Here is a 14443-nt window from a genome sequence, read left to right on the forward strand (position 1 = left end):
TAGATGTCCTCATTTGTTCCAAGGAAACTTAGGAAAAGTTAAATAAGCAGGATCGAGGAAATAACACAGTTGGTAAAGTGATGGCCATGCAAGCATGTGCACTTGAGTTTAATCCAATCCCCAGAATCCACATTAAACAGATATGAGAAGATATGTGCTTGGAATCCTATCCCTGGGGAGATGGAAATGGGTATATTGCATCCCTCAGGCTCACTGCTGGACTAACTTATTCAGCAAGCCCCGGGCTCCTAAAAGACCTGTCTCAACAAGCAAGGTAGATGGTGCCTGAAGAAACTCACCTTAGGTGGATCCCCAGCCTCCACATGCCTGTGTACCCTGCCTGTTTCACATATACCTACCTTCACACACATGAACAAGCACACTCATAAAAATAAAGTAAGATTAGATAGCTCAGTGCTGATGTGTACTCTTTCAGAGGACCTGGGTTCAATTCATAGCACAAATCCACAGTTGTTACTAGGATTATCATCATTTTGCAGACTCGGTCTGTGATATCTCAGATGAGTTTGGGGTGGGAAAGGAGGGCTCTGTTTACCAGTGGGGTACCCTTGAAAGCATGGGTTCTAAACCTGTGGGTCACAACCCCCTTGGTAAAGCTCCATAAAAATATTTATATTACAGTTTGTAACAGTAGCCAGATTACAGTTATGAAGTAGCAACGAAAATAATTTATGGTTGGGGCCACCACAACATGAGGGACTGTATTGAGTCACAGCATTAGGAAGGCTGAGAACCACTGCTTAAAAAAATAAATAAATAAAATTAAAAAAAGACAAAAAAACTGGAGCTGTTTAGACAGCAGATAGAGAAATACAGAAAACAGGTGAGGTGAAGAAGAGTAATTCTTCTCCCTGTGAGGAAGAGTCCTGGAGATTAGAGGCTGAAAACCACCTGGGCTGACCTGGTTGTCGCAAGCTAGGTTGGTGGCACCAGAGGAAACTTAGGGCAGGATGCCTGAATAAGTAATTTTGAGTTTCTACACATTGTTTATTCCGACTAGACTTTGCTCCCAAGAGAAACAGAGAGTGGAAATGATCAAAGAAATTAGTAAGCCAGCTCGTCCCGTTGGAAAATCATCAGGTTTACCCTGGGATTCCTGGAGTTTGGCACTTAGCTGCTCTGCTACTATGGAAACGGGGAAGCGGTTGACTTGAGGATAGGGAACCGGTTTGGGGGAAGGGAACGAGATCCGTTCAGGAGCGGGGCGTGGTCTCGGTTACCAAGGCCTTAGGGACGCTCAGGCCAGGCCTCAGCCCAGTTTTGAAGTCAATGAACCTCCCATCCTTCGCATGGCACCTAAGAAGGAGAAACCTACCGGGAGCGCAAACTATAAGATATGGGAACCCTCGCTCATAGCTGCGCACTTGAACCAGGTGAGCCCCGCCTCTCAAGTCCCTTTGGTCCAGGGGGCCTGGAGCACTCTCTGCTCAGTACTGCTCCCCCGGGTCCTCCAGGTGCTTGATAAAGGAGTGAGCTGGAGGGATGAGACTCAGTGGTGGGGCTGAGGGAGACCCTGGGTTCAATTTGCATCACCAGAATTAAAAACAAGACAGGAAGGGAATCTAAGCCCTTCCATTACAAATGGGGTGGCAGATCTGTGTGCGGAGGACAGGCTGTCATTATGACTCCTCAGGCCCCCTTTCAGTGCAGGCTTCCAGTGCCCCGTTGTACCGCTGATCATTCGTGGTCCCGCCCACAGCAATATTTTAATAAATACTGGATGTAAACAGCCAGGACACAGAACGACATTCTGTAAAAACAGAAAGAGACCTAGAAGAAAATGTTCTTATGTGGTGGCTTGCCCTATTTTGTTTTCTGTTGCTTTGATAAATAACCGATTTCATTTTAATGTTCTGGTCCATCTCTGAGGGAAGTCGGAGCAGGAACTAGAAGCAAAAACTCCGCAGGTATTCTGCCCCCTGACTCTGGCTCATGCTCAGCTAGTTTTTTTTTTGTTTGTTTGTTTGTTTGGTTTTTTTTTGTTTTTGTTTTTTTTTTTTTTTTTTTTTTTTTTTTTTTTTTTTATACACCACCAGGCCAACTCCCTAGGATAACGCCTCAAAGAACGGGCTGGGCACTCCTCCATCTATCAGTAATCAAGACTTATCTCACACAGACTTGTCCACAGGCCCCTCTGATATGCACAATCCCTCCTTTGAGACCCTCTCAGATGACTACAGGATGTGTCAATTTAGCAGCTAAACAAATGAGAACATACTCCATACCTCTGCATCAAACGTTTTCATCGGAGCATGGATAGAAGGCTCAGTGGTTAAGAGCACTTGCTGCTCTTGCAGAGAACCAAGGTTTCATTCCCAGAATCCACATGGTAGCTCCCAACTGTCTGTTACTCCAGTTCCAGTGGATGCTGGCCTCTGTGAGCACTGGGCATGTATATAGTACACATACATTTGTGCGAGCAAAACACTCACACATAAAATACATATATACAAAATACTCATGCATATAAAATATACAGAAAACAAAACAGGACAATTGCCTAAGAACATTTTCTTCTAGGTCCCTTTCTATTTTTACAGATTGTCACCCTGGGCCCTGCCTGTTTACATGCAGCATTTATTAAAATATTCCTGTGAGCAGGGCCACAGGTAACTTGGTGATATAGCAGTCAAACAGGAACAGGAGCCGGAGAGAAGCTCAGAGGTTAAGATCACTGGTTATTCCCCCAAAGGACCTGGGTTCATTTCCCAGCACCCATATGGTGGGTCAAAGCTATCCATAATTCTAGTTCCAAGCAATCTAATGTCCTCTTCCTATTATCCTGAAACACCTGGCAGGCACACAGTGCACAGATATACATACAGGCAAAATACCCATAAAAATAATAAGTAGTAAATTAGTGTAGAGGCCTGGGGTGGGGGTCAGCATTGGTGCTGCTGGTCTCTTTAGTAGCCTGTGGTCATGCCAGTTGCCACACTGGACCCGTACAGGGAAATCAGAGATGTGTTTGTGTGGCCAGCCCCTCAAGAGCTACGTGCCTGCCTTGTAACTTTTTGGGCAACCCGAAGACCTTATGGATTGGATTAGTGCTATCTTCTATTCAGCTATTTAAAAGGTATAGATCAGAGGAGATATCCACTCATTGCATATTGTCACAAATACACACAGCAATCTGTGACTCAAATGGGAGGGTCCAGCAGCACAGTGGTCCAGACCCCACTCACCTCCACCCACCTTTGGTGAGAAACCCAGGGGCTTCTGGGGCTTCTACCAGCAGGTAGAAATCCATTTCTAAGTCCAAGTAGAGATCTGGAGAGAGAAAGACCATTTGCAGACATTCCAGCCTGCCATTGGGACCCTCTTGTAAAAGTGGAGAATGGACTTGGTTTTGTTTTTTATTTCATGTATGGGTACATGGTTCACTAGAGAGTTTATAGTTAAGGAAAGTAGAATGAACCTTGTGCTGCCATCCAGGGAAATGCTGCCTATTTACCCTTATTTTCCAATGTAATTGTTCCTTTCTCTGTGGAAAGTAATGCTATCTGAGATGGAAATTAGTCCCGGTGAATCGCATGAAAATAGCCTGACCCCCCTGTTGCTGCCATGGCCTCAGGTTCGAGCATCATTACTGTGCCTCTTCTGCAGGGTTTGAATAACTCAAGGAATGAAGGCTGTCAAGTCCATAATCCCCAGTTACCTTCTCAAATTCTCAGAGATGTTTGTCAAATCTCCCTGCAAAAGGACCCTCTCTTTTGCAAGTCAGATCTAGCCAAAATAAATTTCTTTTTTTTTTTTTTAATTTTTAGAGATGATGTTGGTCACATTGGGCTTGGAGCAAGCATTTCTGCTGGAATTATACACGGCAGTACCACAGGGTTGGTGGAGACACTAACACTGTGTTTCTTAGTCTAGTACCACAAGCACAAAGCTGTAATTTTCCTAGTTGAACTAGAAACCCCCAGGCACTATTTTTTCTTATGGTTTAAAAACATGAAGTAATATTCAGCCTTCTTGATCCTGCTCAAATAATATAGGTTCAATAAATCTTCTATACTAGTAGATATAATTGCAAGTCAAAGTAATATGTCACTTTAGCTATAAAGGAAATGAACTCAGTTTTCAGTTTGTTGGAATGCATGCTTTCATATTGTTGGAAGAAAATAAATATCTTCTACACACTTCCATATTTTGTTAGCTTGCTTTTGTGTCTGTAAAAGAGAAAATTCCATCAGTTAATGCCCAAATGCATGCTCTAACCATGAGAATAACCAACTCTGAATTTAGCTAAAGATGACTATGTCTGTATAAAGTCTTTGTTGATTGGGTTTGGTAAGGAGCTTAACATGTGGTATGTCTGAGAATATGGTATTGTTTTAATTCATGAAGAGTTCATTATTCTTTAAAAGGTGTATGTGTTTGAGTGCACCTGTGCTAATGTGTGTAATAAGGAGGGGCATGGAAGACAATGTAGTAATTCTCTGGTATTACAAAAGATAGTTTTCAAATTACCTCATTGAAGAATACAAATCAGTCATGGTTCTGATCTCACTTTGAGAGCAGCCTGCACTGGAATTAAGCAGAAACCTCAAATTCCCAGTTTGATTCTGGTGAATTAGATCATTTCTATATTATATCTATACCAATCAATTAATAGAGAAATTGATTGATTGATTGATTGATTGATTGATTGGCTAGAGGACTGGCCTTTTGAGACAGAATTCTTGCCAACTTTCCAGTACATTTTAGTTGTTCCTAAAGCATAAAATGGTGACAAGTAATAGAAGACACTATTCTTATAGTCTTATAGAAGACAGAATTACCAAACACTCAGTGACTAGGAGAGATCAGAGGGTGGAAAGACCACTGGAAAACTGGGTAGTTTGAGTTAGAAGACCAACATCAACTGGAATTCTTGAACTGGGAGAGACAGAGACAAAGAGAAAGCAACCAAGGCCACTTTCGGGTATTCATTGCTCCTGAATTAACTCTGCAAACCCAACCATCATCTACTATCTTTGCTGTCCATCTGCCAATACACTTATTAACACATATGAAACATGACACCTTAAATCTGAAAAGAAAAAAGGTTTAGATGCATTGGCAGTAAGGGTCTATAAGTAACAACAGAGGTCTGTGAATATTATTGACATTAATATTATTGTATGATCTACCTTGGCTTTGGCAGCCCAAAGACTCTTTGCTGTAGACATTCCCTCTTTACCCAAAACTGCACTTTCTAAGATTTCAGCTATCCTCAGCCATCTGTGCTCTGAAAGCATTCAATTAAACAGACACCTGTAACTGTTAAACTGCCCAGCTTTCTCATACTGCACTCCCCTCCCCCCACCTATGACATGAGCCATCCTTATGTCCAGTGTGTCCGCAGTGCATATGCAGTTTGCACACTGGTCCCCTCAGAGCCATCTGGTATATCAAATAGACTGTTGTGTAGCACACTTCTTGTGCAGTGTACAAGGGTTCAAATTTCACTATCATTATACCCAGCCCTAGCCTCACGGTGCACGAGTAGTTATGATGATTAGGGTGTGCCAAAAGGAGTCAAGAAGTGCTTCCTTTGAGGGAAAAGGAAATATTGGTTTAATAAGGAAAGAAAAGATGTAGGTTCTGAGACTGACTGCTATGAGAATGGGTATTCTCTTGGTCAATTTGTGGGAAAAGGGAAAAGAAAGACATGATCACTGTCAAGACTGAAAAACTTTCATCTCCATGGTAAATGCTAAGCTAAGACAGGAAAGACAGTATGTTGTGGGTTCAACACTATCCACAGCATCAGGCAGCTATTGGGGTCTTGGAATATATATCCACATGATAGAGACTATCTTATAAATTAAAATATTTCCATACAGCTGTCAAGGCAGAGACCTTTGGCCACCATGATGGGAAAAAGATGTTAACAACATGTCTATTTTCTGTTACTGTAACGACATTTTTGACTGGCTGATAAGCTGTGCCATCATATGGTGGAGGGTGGCCCATATGGAAGTATATGAAAGAAATGAATAGGGCTGAACTGCTTTTACCAAAGGCTACCCCATAGCAACTAAACTGCTCCTGGGGAGGGCATCGAATGAAGGTGGTGTCATCATGTCCTGATTGCCTCTTTAATTTCATATTTTTCATGTGTTTGCATTATATTACATTTCATTATGAGCTTTTGGCATGTGGAGGGGATTCAAACCATAGCACCAACCTCTGGAAGCTGTTGTTCCTCCTTCTGTCTGAAACTGACTTCTAAATGTGTTTTATATAGGAATAGCCATACGGCATGTGCCTTGTATAGCGGGCTTGTTTCACTTAGCATAGCATCTTTGATGATTTTGTACTGTGGGTTAGAATTCCTTTACTTTAGGACCCACACCACACTTCACTGAACCACCTATCCATTGGTGAACCCTGAGTGGTATCCCTCCTTGATTAGTGTGGATACTGCTGTGTTGTTATGTAAGTGTGCAAAACACAAAAATGCACGAGGGTGCCTGCTTTGAGTTCTGAGAATCTGTGAAGAAGTGGGTTAGCTGGATCATCTGGCAGATACATTTGTGTTTTGTTGTTGGTTTGGTTTGGTTTTGTTGTTTGTTTTGTTTTGTTTTGTTCCTTTTTATTTTGTTGTTATTGTTTGAAGAGCCTCCACAATGGTTAAAGTTTACCATCCCACCAGATATGTACAAAGGATTCAAGTTCTCCACATCATTGCCAACACTTGTACTGTTCTGGAGTCTGTTGCTGTTGCTGTTGAGGTGGGTGGATTTTTCTTTGATGTTGTTTATGATAATCATCCTAACTAGTGTGAGGTGATCTGTTCCTTGTGTTCTTAGTTTCATTTCTCCAATGATTAACAATGCATCTTTTAAAATCCTTCTCAGTCATCCATACATCTTTTGTTAATTTGTAAACTGAGCTGTTTGGTAATTTATTATCAAATTACAAAAGATTTTTAACTCTTCTAGATAGAAGCCCCCTGGCTGATACTATATTTTGAATGGTTGTCTTTTCCTACTCCCAAGGTAATATTTCAAGACAACAGACTAGAAAGCCCCAATGTCTCTGTTCCACACAGTAACACTAAATGACAATAATTTGGTTGGGGTGGATAAACATTTAAAATTAAAATAACCCTTGAGAAAGTCTAGATAGTGAAATCAGTTGATGATCGAAGGTGATAAATCAGTGGGAAGCAAGGTGCTTCACCGTGTTTTTAGTCTCATGTGCTGTATTGAGTGGTATGGCTGCCTCACGGTCAGGATCTTCCATCCTGGTTAGTGCTCTGGGCTTCTCAGACTCCATTATTTGCTAATAGTATCAGGCTTGCAGATTCTTCACTCTGCCTGCCCAGGGACACAGGCAACCTGCTCTAGCAGAGTTTCTAGTACAGCTGCTGGGTTTTTCAGCATTGAGGCTTCTGTTGTTCTTTTCCAGACTACCTTTGGTTCTCTCAACATATTCAGACAGTTGTTTAGAAACATCTATCTAATAAATCCAGTGCATACATGGAGATTTGTTACTTTAATAAACCACTTTTTTTTTCTATTTCTCTGTTATGTCTTACATTTACCTAAAAACTGAACACTTGGAAACATACAATCCTTCTAAGGTTTGTAGATGGGTATGGAAGATTTTAGTGCCCTAGGACATATCCCCACCTCTGGTGACAATGCTTAATTAAATATCGGGCTCCTCTCTGTCTTATTCTTGCCTCCATGCTGGCTGGGTTTAAGTTTGTAAGTTTTCCATTTCCCTCAAATATCCCACTGGGGCAATTGATGTCCTGTTGCCTTCTTTCTTCTACCCACAATCCCTTTCCCCAGTAATCTAGGGCTCCTAATGCCCTTGAAGCTTTCATGTGTTCAAATCACCTCAGCCTCCCTCAGCTTTACCAGCCTGTGTACACATTTCGCTGTTCTCTCCGGGTAAACTCTGGATCATGGCAGATATAATCAGCTCCTGTACAACCTACAGATTCAAATAGAGTTAAGTTCTCCTCTGCTCTGTTGGCCCATAGGAAGGAACCACGACAGACCATCCTGCCAGTGCCACTGTTGCCACACCACCAACGCAGCAAAGGAGAATAAAAGCACTGTGAACCATCTCACTCACCGTGGCTTTATTTGTTGCTGTAGGTCTTTGATTTTGGTGACTAGCCCTTCCTGAGGGTTATTTTAATTTGGAGCATTTACTTTTTCTTGTGGTGGTGGTGTGAGTGGTTCCTTTCTATTGTTTGGCATTTGCATGTGGAAAAAAAGAGGTGCCAGGGCTTCCTACTCTGCTACTCTTGATAATTTCACTGTGAGTCAAGATATTTTTAATAAAGTTCCATTTTTTTCCATATCCTCCTTGCCTACCCTACAGCAGGTGACACTGGGAGAAGAGAAATGAATGGCAGCTTTATTCATGACAATTTATGAGACAATTCCAGGGTTTTTTTTCCAAATGACACAAGCATTCTTTATTGGAGCTTGCAGGCTGTACTGTGAACAGTGCCCATGGCTTCAGGGTGCCTAGCATATATGTTTCTATTGGAATTTTGTACTAGAGTCAAAATGCTTGTATCAAAACAAAGAAAAAGATCTTTGACTCAGGGGAAGGGCTATTACCAAACCAGGAAGAGAACTCCTTTTGTTAACATATTATATACTTTTCTCCCAAAGATGGTCATCAGACAGGATTCTCTGGAGATTTGAGCTGCTTGGGGTACCTCACAGGTAGAGTTTGGTTCAGAATTTTGTCAATTACAATCATTGAATTTTTTTATATTTTGATATTATCTGGGGGGCTATCTTTTCATTTGTCCCTAGTTTAAAACATTATTTTTTATTTTTATTTTTTATTAAATTAACAAAATCTATTTTAAAATATATAACTCAGTATTGACATTTTTAAAGTCATCAAAGTAATTTATAATAGTTAAATGTCTCTTAAATACACACAATACCTTCTGAAGCTATAAGTAATATACACTCAACCAGTTTTTAAAATCTATTTGGAACATTAAACATGATAGAAGCAAAAAAAAATCTCTTATGAAGTCTCCTATGAAAGGAAATTGTGACAGGTTCCTTATACAGAAACATTCCATCTCAAAGGGAGAACACTCAGCGTAACTGTGGCTTCATAGAATGAACTGAGTAGTGTTTTTTCAGTTTCTATTTTGTGGAATAGTTTGAAGAGTATTGGTATTAGGTCTTCTTTGAAGGTCTGATAGAATTCTGCACTAAACCCATGTGGTCCTGGGCTTTTTTTTTTTTTTTTTTTTTTTTTTTTTTTTTTTTTTTTTTTTTTTTTTTTTTTTTTGGTTGGGAGGCTTTTAATGACTGCTTCTATTTCTTTAGGGGTTATGGGACTATTTAGATGGTTTATCTGATCCTGATTTAACTTAGGTATTTGGTATCTGTCTAGAAAATTGTCCATTTTATCCAGATTTTCCAGTTTTGTTAAATACAGGCTTTTGTAGTAGGATCTGATGATTTTTTAAATTTCTTCAGTTTCTGTTGCTATCTCTCCCTTTTCATTTCTGATTTTATTGATTTGGATACTGTCTCTGTGGCCTCTGGTTAGCCTGGCTAAGGGTTTATCTATCTTGTTGATTTCCTCAAAGAACTAGTTCCTGCTTTGGTTGACTCTTTGTATAGTTCTTTTTGTTTCTACTTGGTTGATTTCAGCCCTGAGTTTGATTATTTCCTGCTGTCTTCTCCTCTTGGGTGTATTTGTAAAGCATCATATTTAGCTATAGCTAAAGTCAGACATAACTTACACAACTGCCTATTGACTGGAAAGCCATGATATTCTTTTACTGTAATTAAGCAACCAAAACACTAAAATCCAGGGAAAAGTTGTTGACCAATACAATCCTTTACCTACACAAAGGGCCTGATCCTATAGCTATTTTCCCTGTGGAATGATTTCAGGCCCAAAGTGTCCCAATTAAAAGGCCAAGCCCTCTTACCACCATTTACCTACTGTTGATCCTTGTTATTCTCCTCAGTATATCTTTAATTTTTCTTTAATATAAATATTTCAAAATACTTAGAAGCACCTGCCCTATTGATGTCCTTCCTGAGACACAAAAGCCTCACTTCCAGTTTCTATATTTTCATTCTGTGTGCACTCACCCTTTTTAATTTCATATAAGATTCTTTGCCCAATATTGTTCTAGAGATCACCCCCTTCTCACCCCCTGCAGAATAACACCATGCATGAGATGTCCTTGGGTCTATACTCCTCCTCAATAGCTGTAACTCAGAGCTGTGATGAGAGGGAAGTTGTAGATAGACCTTGCAACTGAGAAGCAAACTTGTACATTTGGTCTCTGAAGTGGGCTTTGTCTTAGTAGAATTGTTGTTTTTAGAATGGCTATTCCACTCATTAAGATCCACCCATTTTTAATCTCATTATTCCTAAGTACTGCTCACACCATGGAAATCCCCACCTTAAAAGTACTGGTGACCTTTCTGATTAGTAATTAAGCATCTGGTAAATTCTTCCTAAAGACAAGAAACAAGTGCATACAGAATACAAATTTACAGCCAGGCTGCTTAATTACTAATCAGAAAACATTTTTGTTTTCTTGTTAATTTAAGAGTTTAGGTTAACTAATACTGGGGCCAGCCACAGAGTCCCATCACCACATAAATAGCCCTCTGGGTTGCCATGAGCGGCTCTGTGAAGTAACTTGATACAACTGGTCTCCAGGATGCTGCTCTTCTTACTATGCACTCTTTTGTCCTCTTCATCCTCAGGTATACCTGTGTTGTCTCATCATCCCCACAGAGTCTCCAGCCATGGCATGACACTTTCTACTTTCCAGCTATTGAAATGAATTTTTTTTCTTTCTTCTTCTTTCTTTTCAGCCTAGGTAGCTGACACATCGTTTCAGTCTGAATTGCCAGTGAAAACTGTTGATTGGTAGGTAGGGGTTTTCTCCTGTAGGCTGGCAAGCTCATCTGTATTTGTATTCTTAGATCTTTACTTTTTTTTTTAACCTTTATTTATTTTGCGTTTGGCACATCTACAGTACTTAGAGAATAACTTTTGTGGTCACTTCTTTTTCTATCATGTGGGATCCGGGCATTGAACTCTGCCTGTCAGGGTTAACAGCAAATGGCTTTACCTGTTGAATCATTATCTGTGGTCCTGGTTTTTTTCCTTTTCTTTCTTTTTAAAAATTAGGTTTATTTGTTTATTTGTAACTTTTATTTCTCTTTGAAAAATAAACTTATATAGAAAAATGAAAAAAAAAGAAGTACTGGTGATCACTGGTGACGTTCAGCAAAATCTAATCCACTTGCTTTCTTCAGCCCTCTCTAAATCCATTACAACAGACCTTAAAATGGAATTGCTATGGATAATCTAGTGTCCTCATAGCACAGATCCATAAAAAAGGTGACAAGATGCTGGAGTAAGCCCAACTCTAGGATCAGACATGCATGTGTTGAATCACATTTCTCGAGCAGTGGAATAAATGACCTATTTTTTCATATGAATATAACAATATTTTGAAGGCTTGTTATGAATATAAAATAATGCTTATTTTATAAACATATTTAAGGCATGTAGCATTTAGTCTTCAGTAAATGCACTGACCCTGCCCTGCTTTCACGTATAGCAGTCTCCTCAGTCAAAATGAATTTCCATGATCTGCAATGGGTCTTATCCATTATTTGTGGCCTTTGCAGAGCATGCCTCACAGTGAGCTTTCTTCTTAAAAAATATTTATTTGTGTTAATTTTGAATTATGTATATATGTGTATCTATGTGTGGGTACATGCATGTGAGTACAGGTGCCCATGGAGGCTAGAAGAAGGTGCTGATGTCCCAGAGCTGGAGTTACACGAGGTTTTGGGCTGCGCTGTGTGGGTACTTTGAAGTTGTTGGGTCCTCTGAAAGAGCAATATTCTCTCTTAACCACCAAGCCATCTCTCCATCTCTCTTACACCTTTTTTTTAAAGCATAGTAAACTTGTTTATAAACTTCAGCTGACATTTATCTTCCCTTGCCTTGGCTCTAGGCATGACATTATACTCCATACTTAGTTATAGGACATATTTTATAATGTGGTATCACTTTATGCTTCATGCTTTATAGGACATGAGCCATTAGGAACCACATCTTACACCCTAATATATACCTACCATAACTAGCATCATTTTAGGTACACATAAACGATAAATTCCATCGATTTGCTTACGGTCTTAGAGTGCGGTAAAGCCTGTATAGTGGACAGGCTATGTAGTAGACAGAGGGATATAAACCAGACAACAAATGGTGTTCTATAGATCAGCAGTGACTGGGGGAAGTAGCAGGCATGTGAGGAATCATCCTCTAGAATATTCAGCTCATGGACATTCCTTATGACACCTCTATAGAGGAATGATATTCTTATCTTATTAAAGGCAGGCATACAGCTGCAAGTCCAAAGCCCTCTAGAGCTACATAAAGAGCTAAGCCAGCCAGGCTACATAGAAGAGCCTGTCTTGGGCAGGAGATGTAATTTAGTCAGGGGAGGGCTTGTCCCACAAGCATGAGAACCTAAGATCAGATTTCCAACACCCACCTAAAAACCTGGGCATAACGGCTCAAGTCCATAATCTCCATGCTGGAGAAGTAGAGACAAGCAGATTCCTGGAACTTGCTGGCCATCAGCCTAGTAGGCAAATCAGTGAACACCAGGTTCAACATGAGACCCTTTCTGAAAGAATAAGGTAAAAAGTGGTAGAGGAAAAGAGCCAGTGTTGCCTTCTGACCTACATATGCACACACATGCATACACACCAACGTGCACACATACACACACGTGTGTACAAACACATATGCAGAACAACACACAGCGTATGCACACACACACACACATATGCAGGTCCTGTCTCAAAATAAGACACATGCAATGCAGCAAGCCCACTGGATTGTGTTACTGTCTCCAAAAGAATGTCTCAACTCCTCATTCCACACTGCAGAGACATTTCGTCTGCCAGCCAGGAGGCATGCTGGGAAAGTTCTCTAGAACATTTAGTTCACAGCCTTGTCCTTATTACACCTCAGTGGAGAAATAATATTTTTCTCTTATTAAACATAGCCCAGTGACAATAGCTGAGTTGTGAACATTTGGGAAATAGTAAAAAATGCCCCAGGAGTCTTGAACAAAGCCTGTGATTCTTGTAAAGGTTTGGAAAATGGCACGGGCTGAAGATAGGTGTTGCTGAAATATGAATGTCCCACATCTCTTAAGTAAACCTCATCATAGAATATGTAATACCAGGATGATAATAAAAACAGTCTTAAGTAAATTTTGAGGGGTAAATGTGCAATTGAATCGAAGTGCTTGAAGTCATTATAAGTGTAGTCTATCAAAGAGGAAAATGTGTTTTATTGGTGAGAACCCTTAAGCAATTTCTGAGAGGTAGTGAAGGTTTTTTTCTTTTCTTTTTTTTTCTCCTTTTTTGATCCCAAACAGTGAGCTATTTCTCATGTTAATGTGTACTTAAGACTTACTGGAAATACTCATAATATGAGCTGAAGACTGATGTCTGGCAGCAGGCATATTTCTGAAATTGGGTTGGGTTTTACTACTATATTTTCTGAAATATGCCTTCACTGGTATTTACAAAACAAATTGCCAGTTCACACAAAGGTTGTTTTTTAATAAAAGCCAATGAAAACAAGCGAGTTGCTAGGAAGAATGTTAAAAGGGAAATGGACTTTTCATAACTTCACATTATAATTCCTCCTTCTGGACAAAAGTGTATTATTTGAATGAGTTTGGAGCTAAAGGGAATTAGTATGTCAAATTATCCCACTGAGCTGTTATGTGTGATCATTTTTATTGAAAGTGAAAAAGAGCAGTAAATGCAAGTAAAAAGTGAGCATTGCCAGGGGTCTTGGCAGCAACTTAGGAAAATGCCAGTGGAAACGATGGTGGCTGTTGATCCGGGTTCTCTCTGGCCACAGAAACTGTCACTGGCTCCCAGTTCCCAAAGTGTCCTGCCTGTCCCAGTGACACTAGTCCTGTTTCTTGCGGCTTTTCTCACCCGTCCATCTCTTCTTCCTCCACTGGAAGAGAATGGCTTCCACAAAAGCTCCAGGCAATTACAGACTAGATTTCTTGCCTCCCCTCCTGCCAACTGCTTCTCATCCACATCCTCTCCAGCAGGATGCAGAAAGCAGCTCCTGCCACACCCACTGGCACTCGCTGACTCTCCTCCTCTCCATAAACTTCAGTGGTTGGCACTTTTAAGAATTACTTCTTTTGAACTGTTGCACTGTGGTTTCAGTGACACCCTTTGGATGGCTGCCCTCAGACACTACAGATTCCCAGACACCCCAGACTCCTGAAGCTTCAGGCTTGATCTCCCCGGCTGCATCATCTAGTAGTGATGGCACATAGCATGTTTCCTTCCTCCCAGATGACCAACTGGACTAAATATACTGACACAGATCGCTGTCTGCAGGA

At 40.4% G+C, this 14443-nt stretch overlaps 1 protein-coding gene across 1 annotated transcript in view; it reads left to right on the forward strand.

The window, feature by feature from the left end:
* The first annotated feature begins 1152 nt into the window (after positions 1–1152).
* Spag17 (sperm associated antigen 17) overlaps positions 1153–14443 on the forward strand; it is a 219822-nt gene continuing 206531 nt past the window's right edge. The window contains exon 1 of the mRNA XM_031374969.1: positions 1153–1394. Coding sequence (XP_031230829.1) covers positions 1311–1394 — 84 coding nt within the window. The 5' untranslated portion in view covers positions 1153–1310. The remainder of the gene's footprint in view (positions 1395–14443) is intronic.

Source organism: Mastomys coucha, unplaced genomic scaffold (genome assembly GCF_008632895.1).
Source record: "Mastomys coucha isolate ucsf_1 unplaced genomic scaffold, UCSF_Mcou_1 pScaffold16, whole genome shotgun sequence".
Lineage (NCBI taxonomy): Eukaryota > Metazoa > Chordata > Mammalia > Rodentia > Muridae > Mastomys > Mastomys coucha.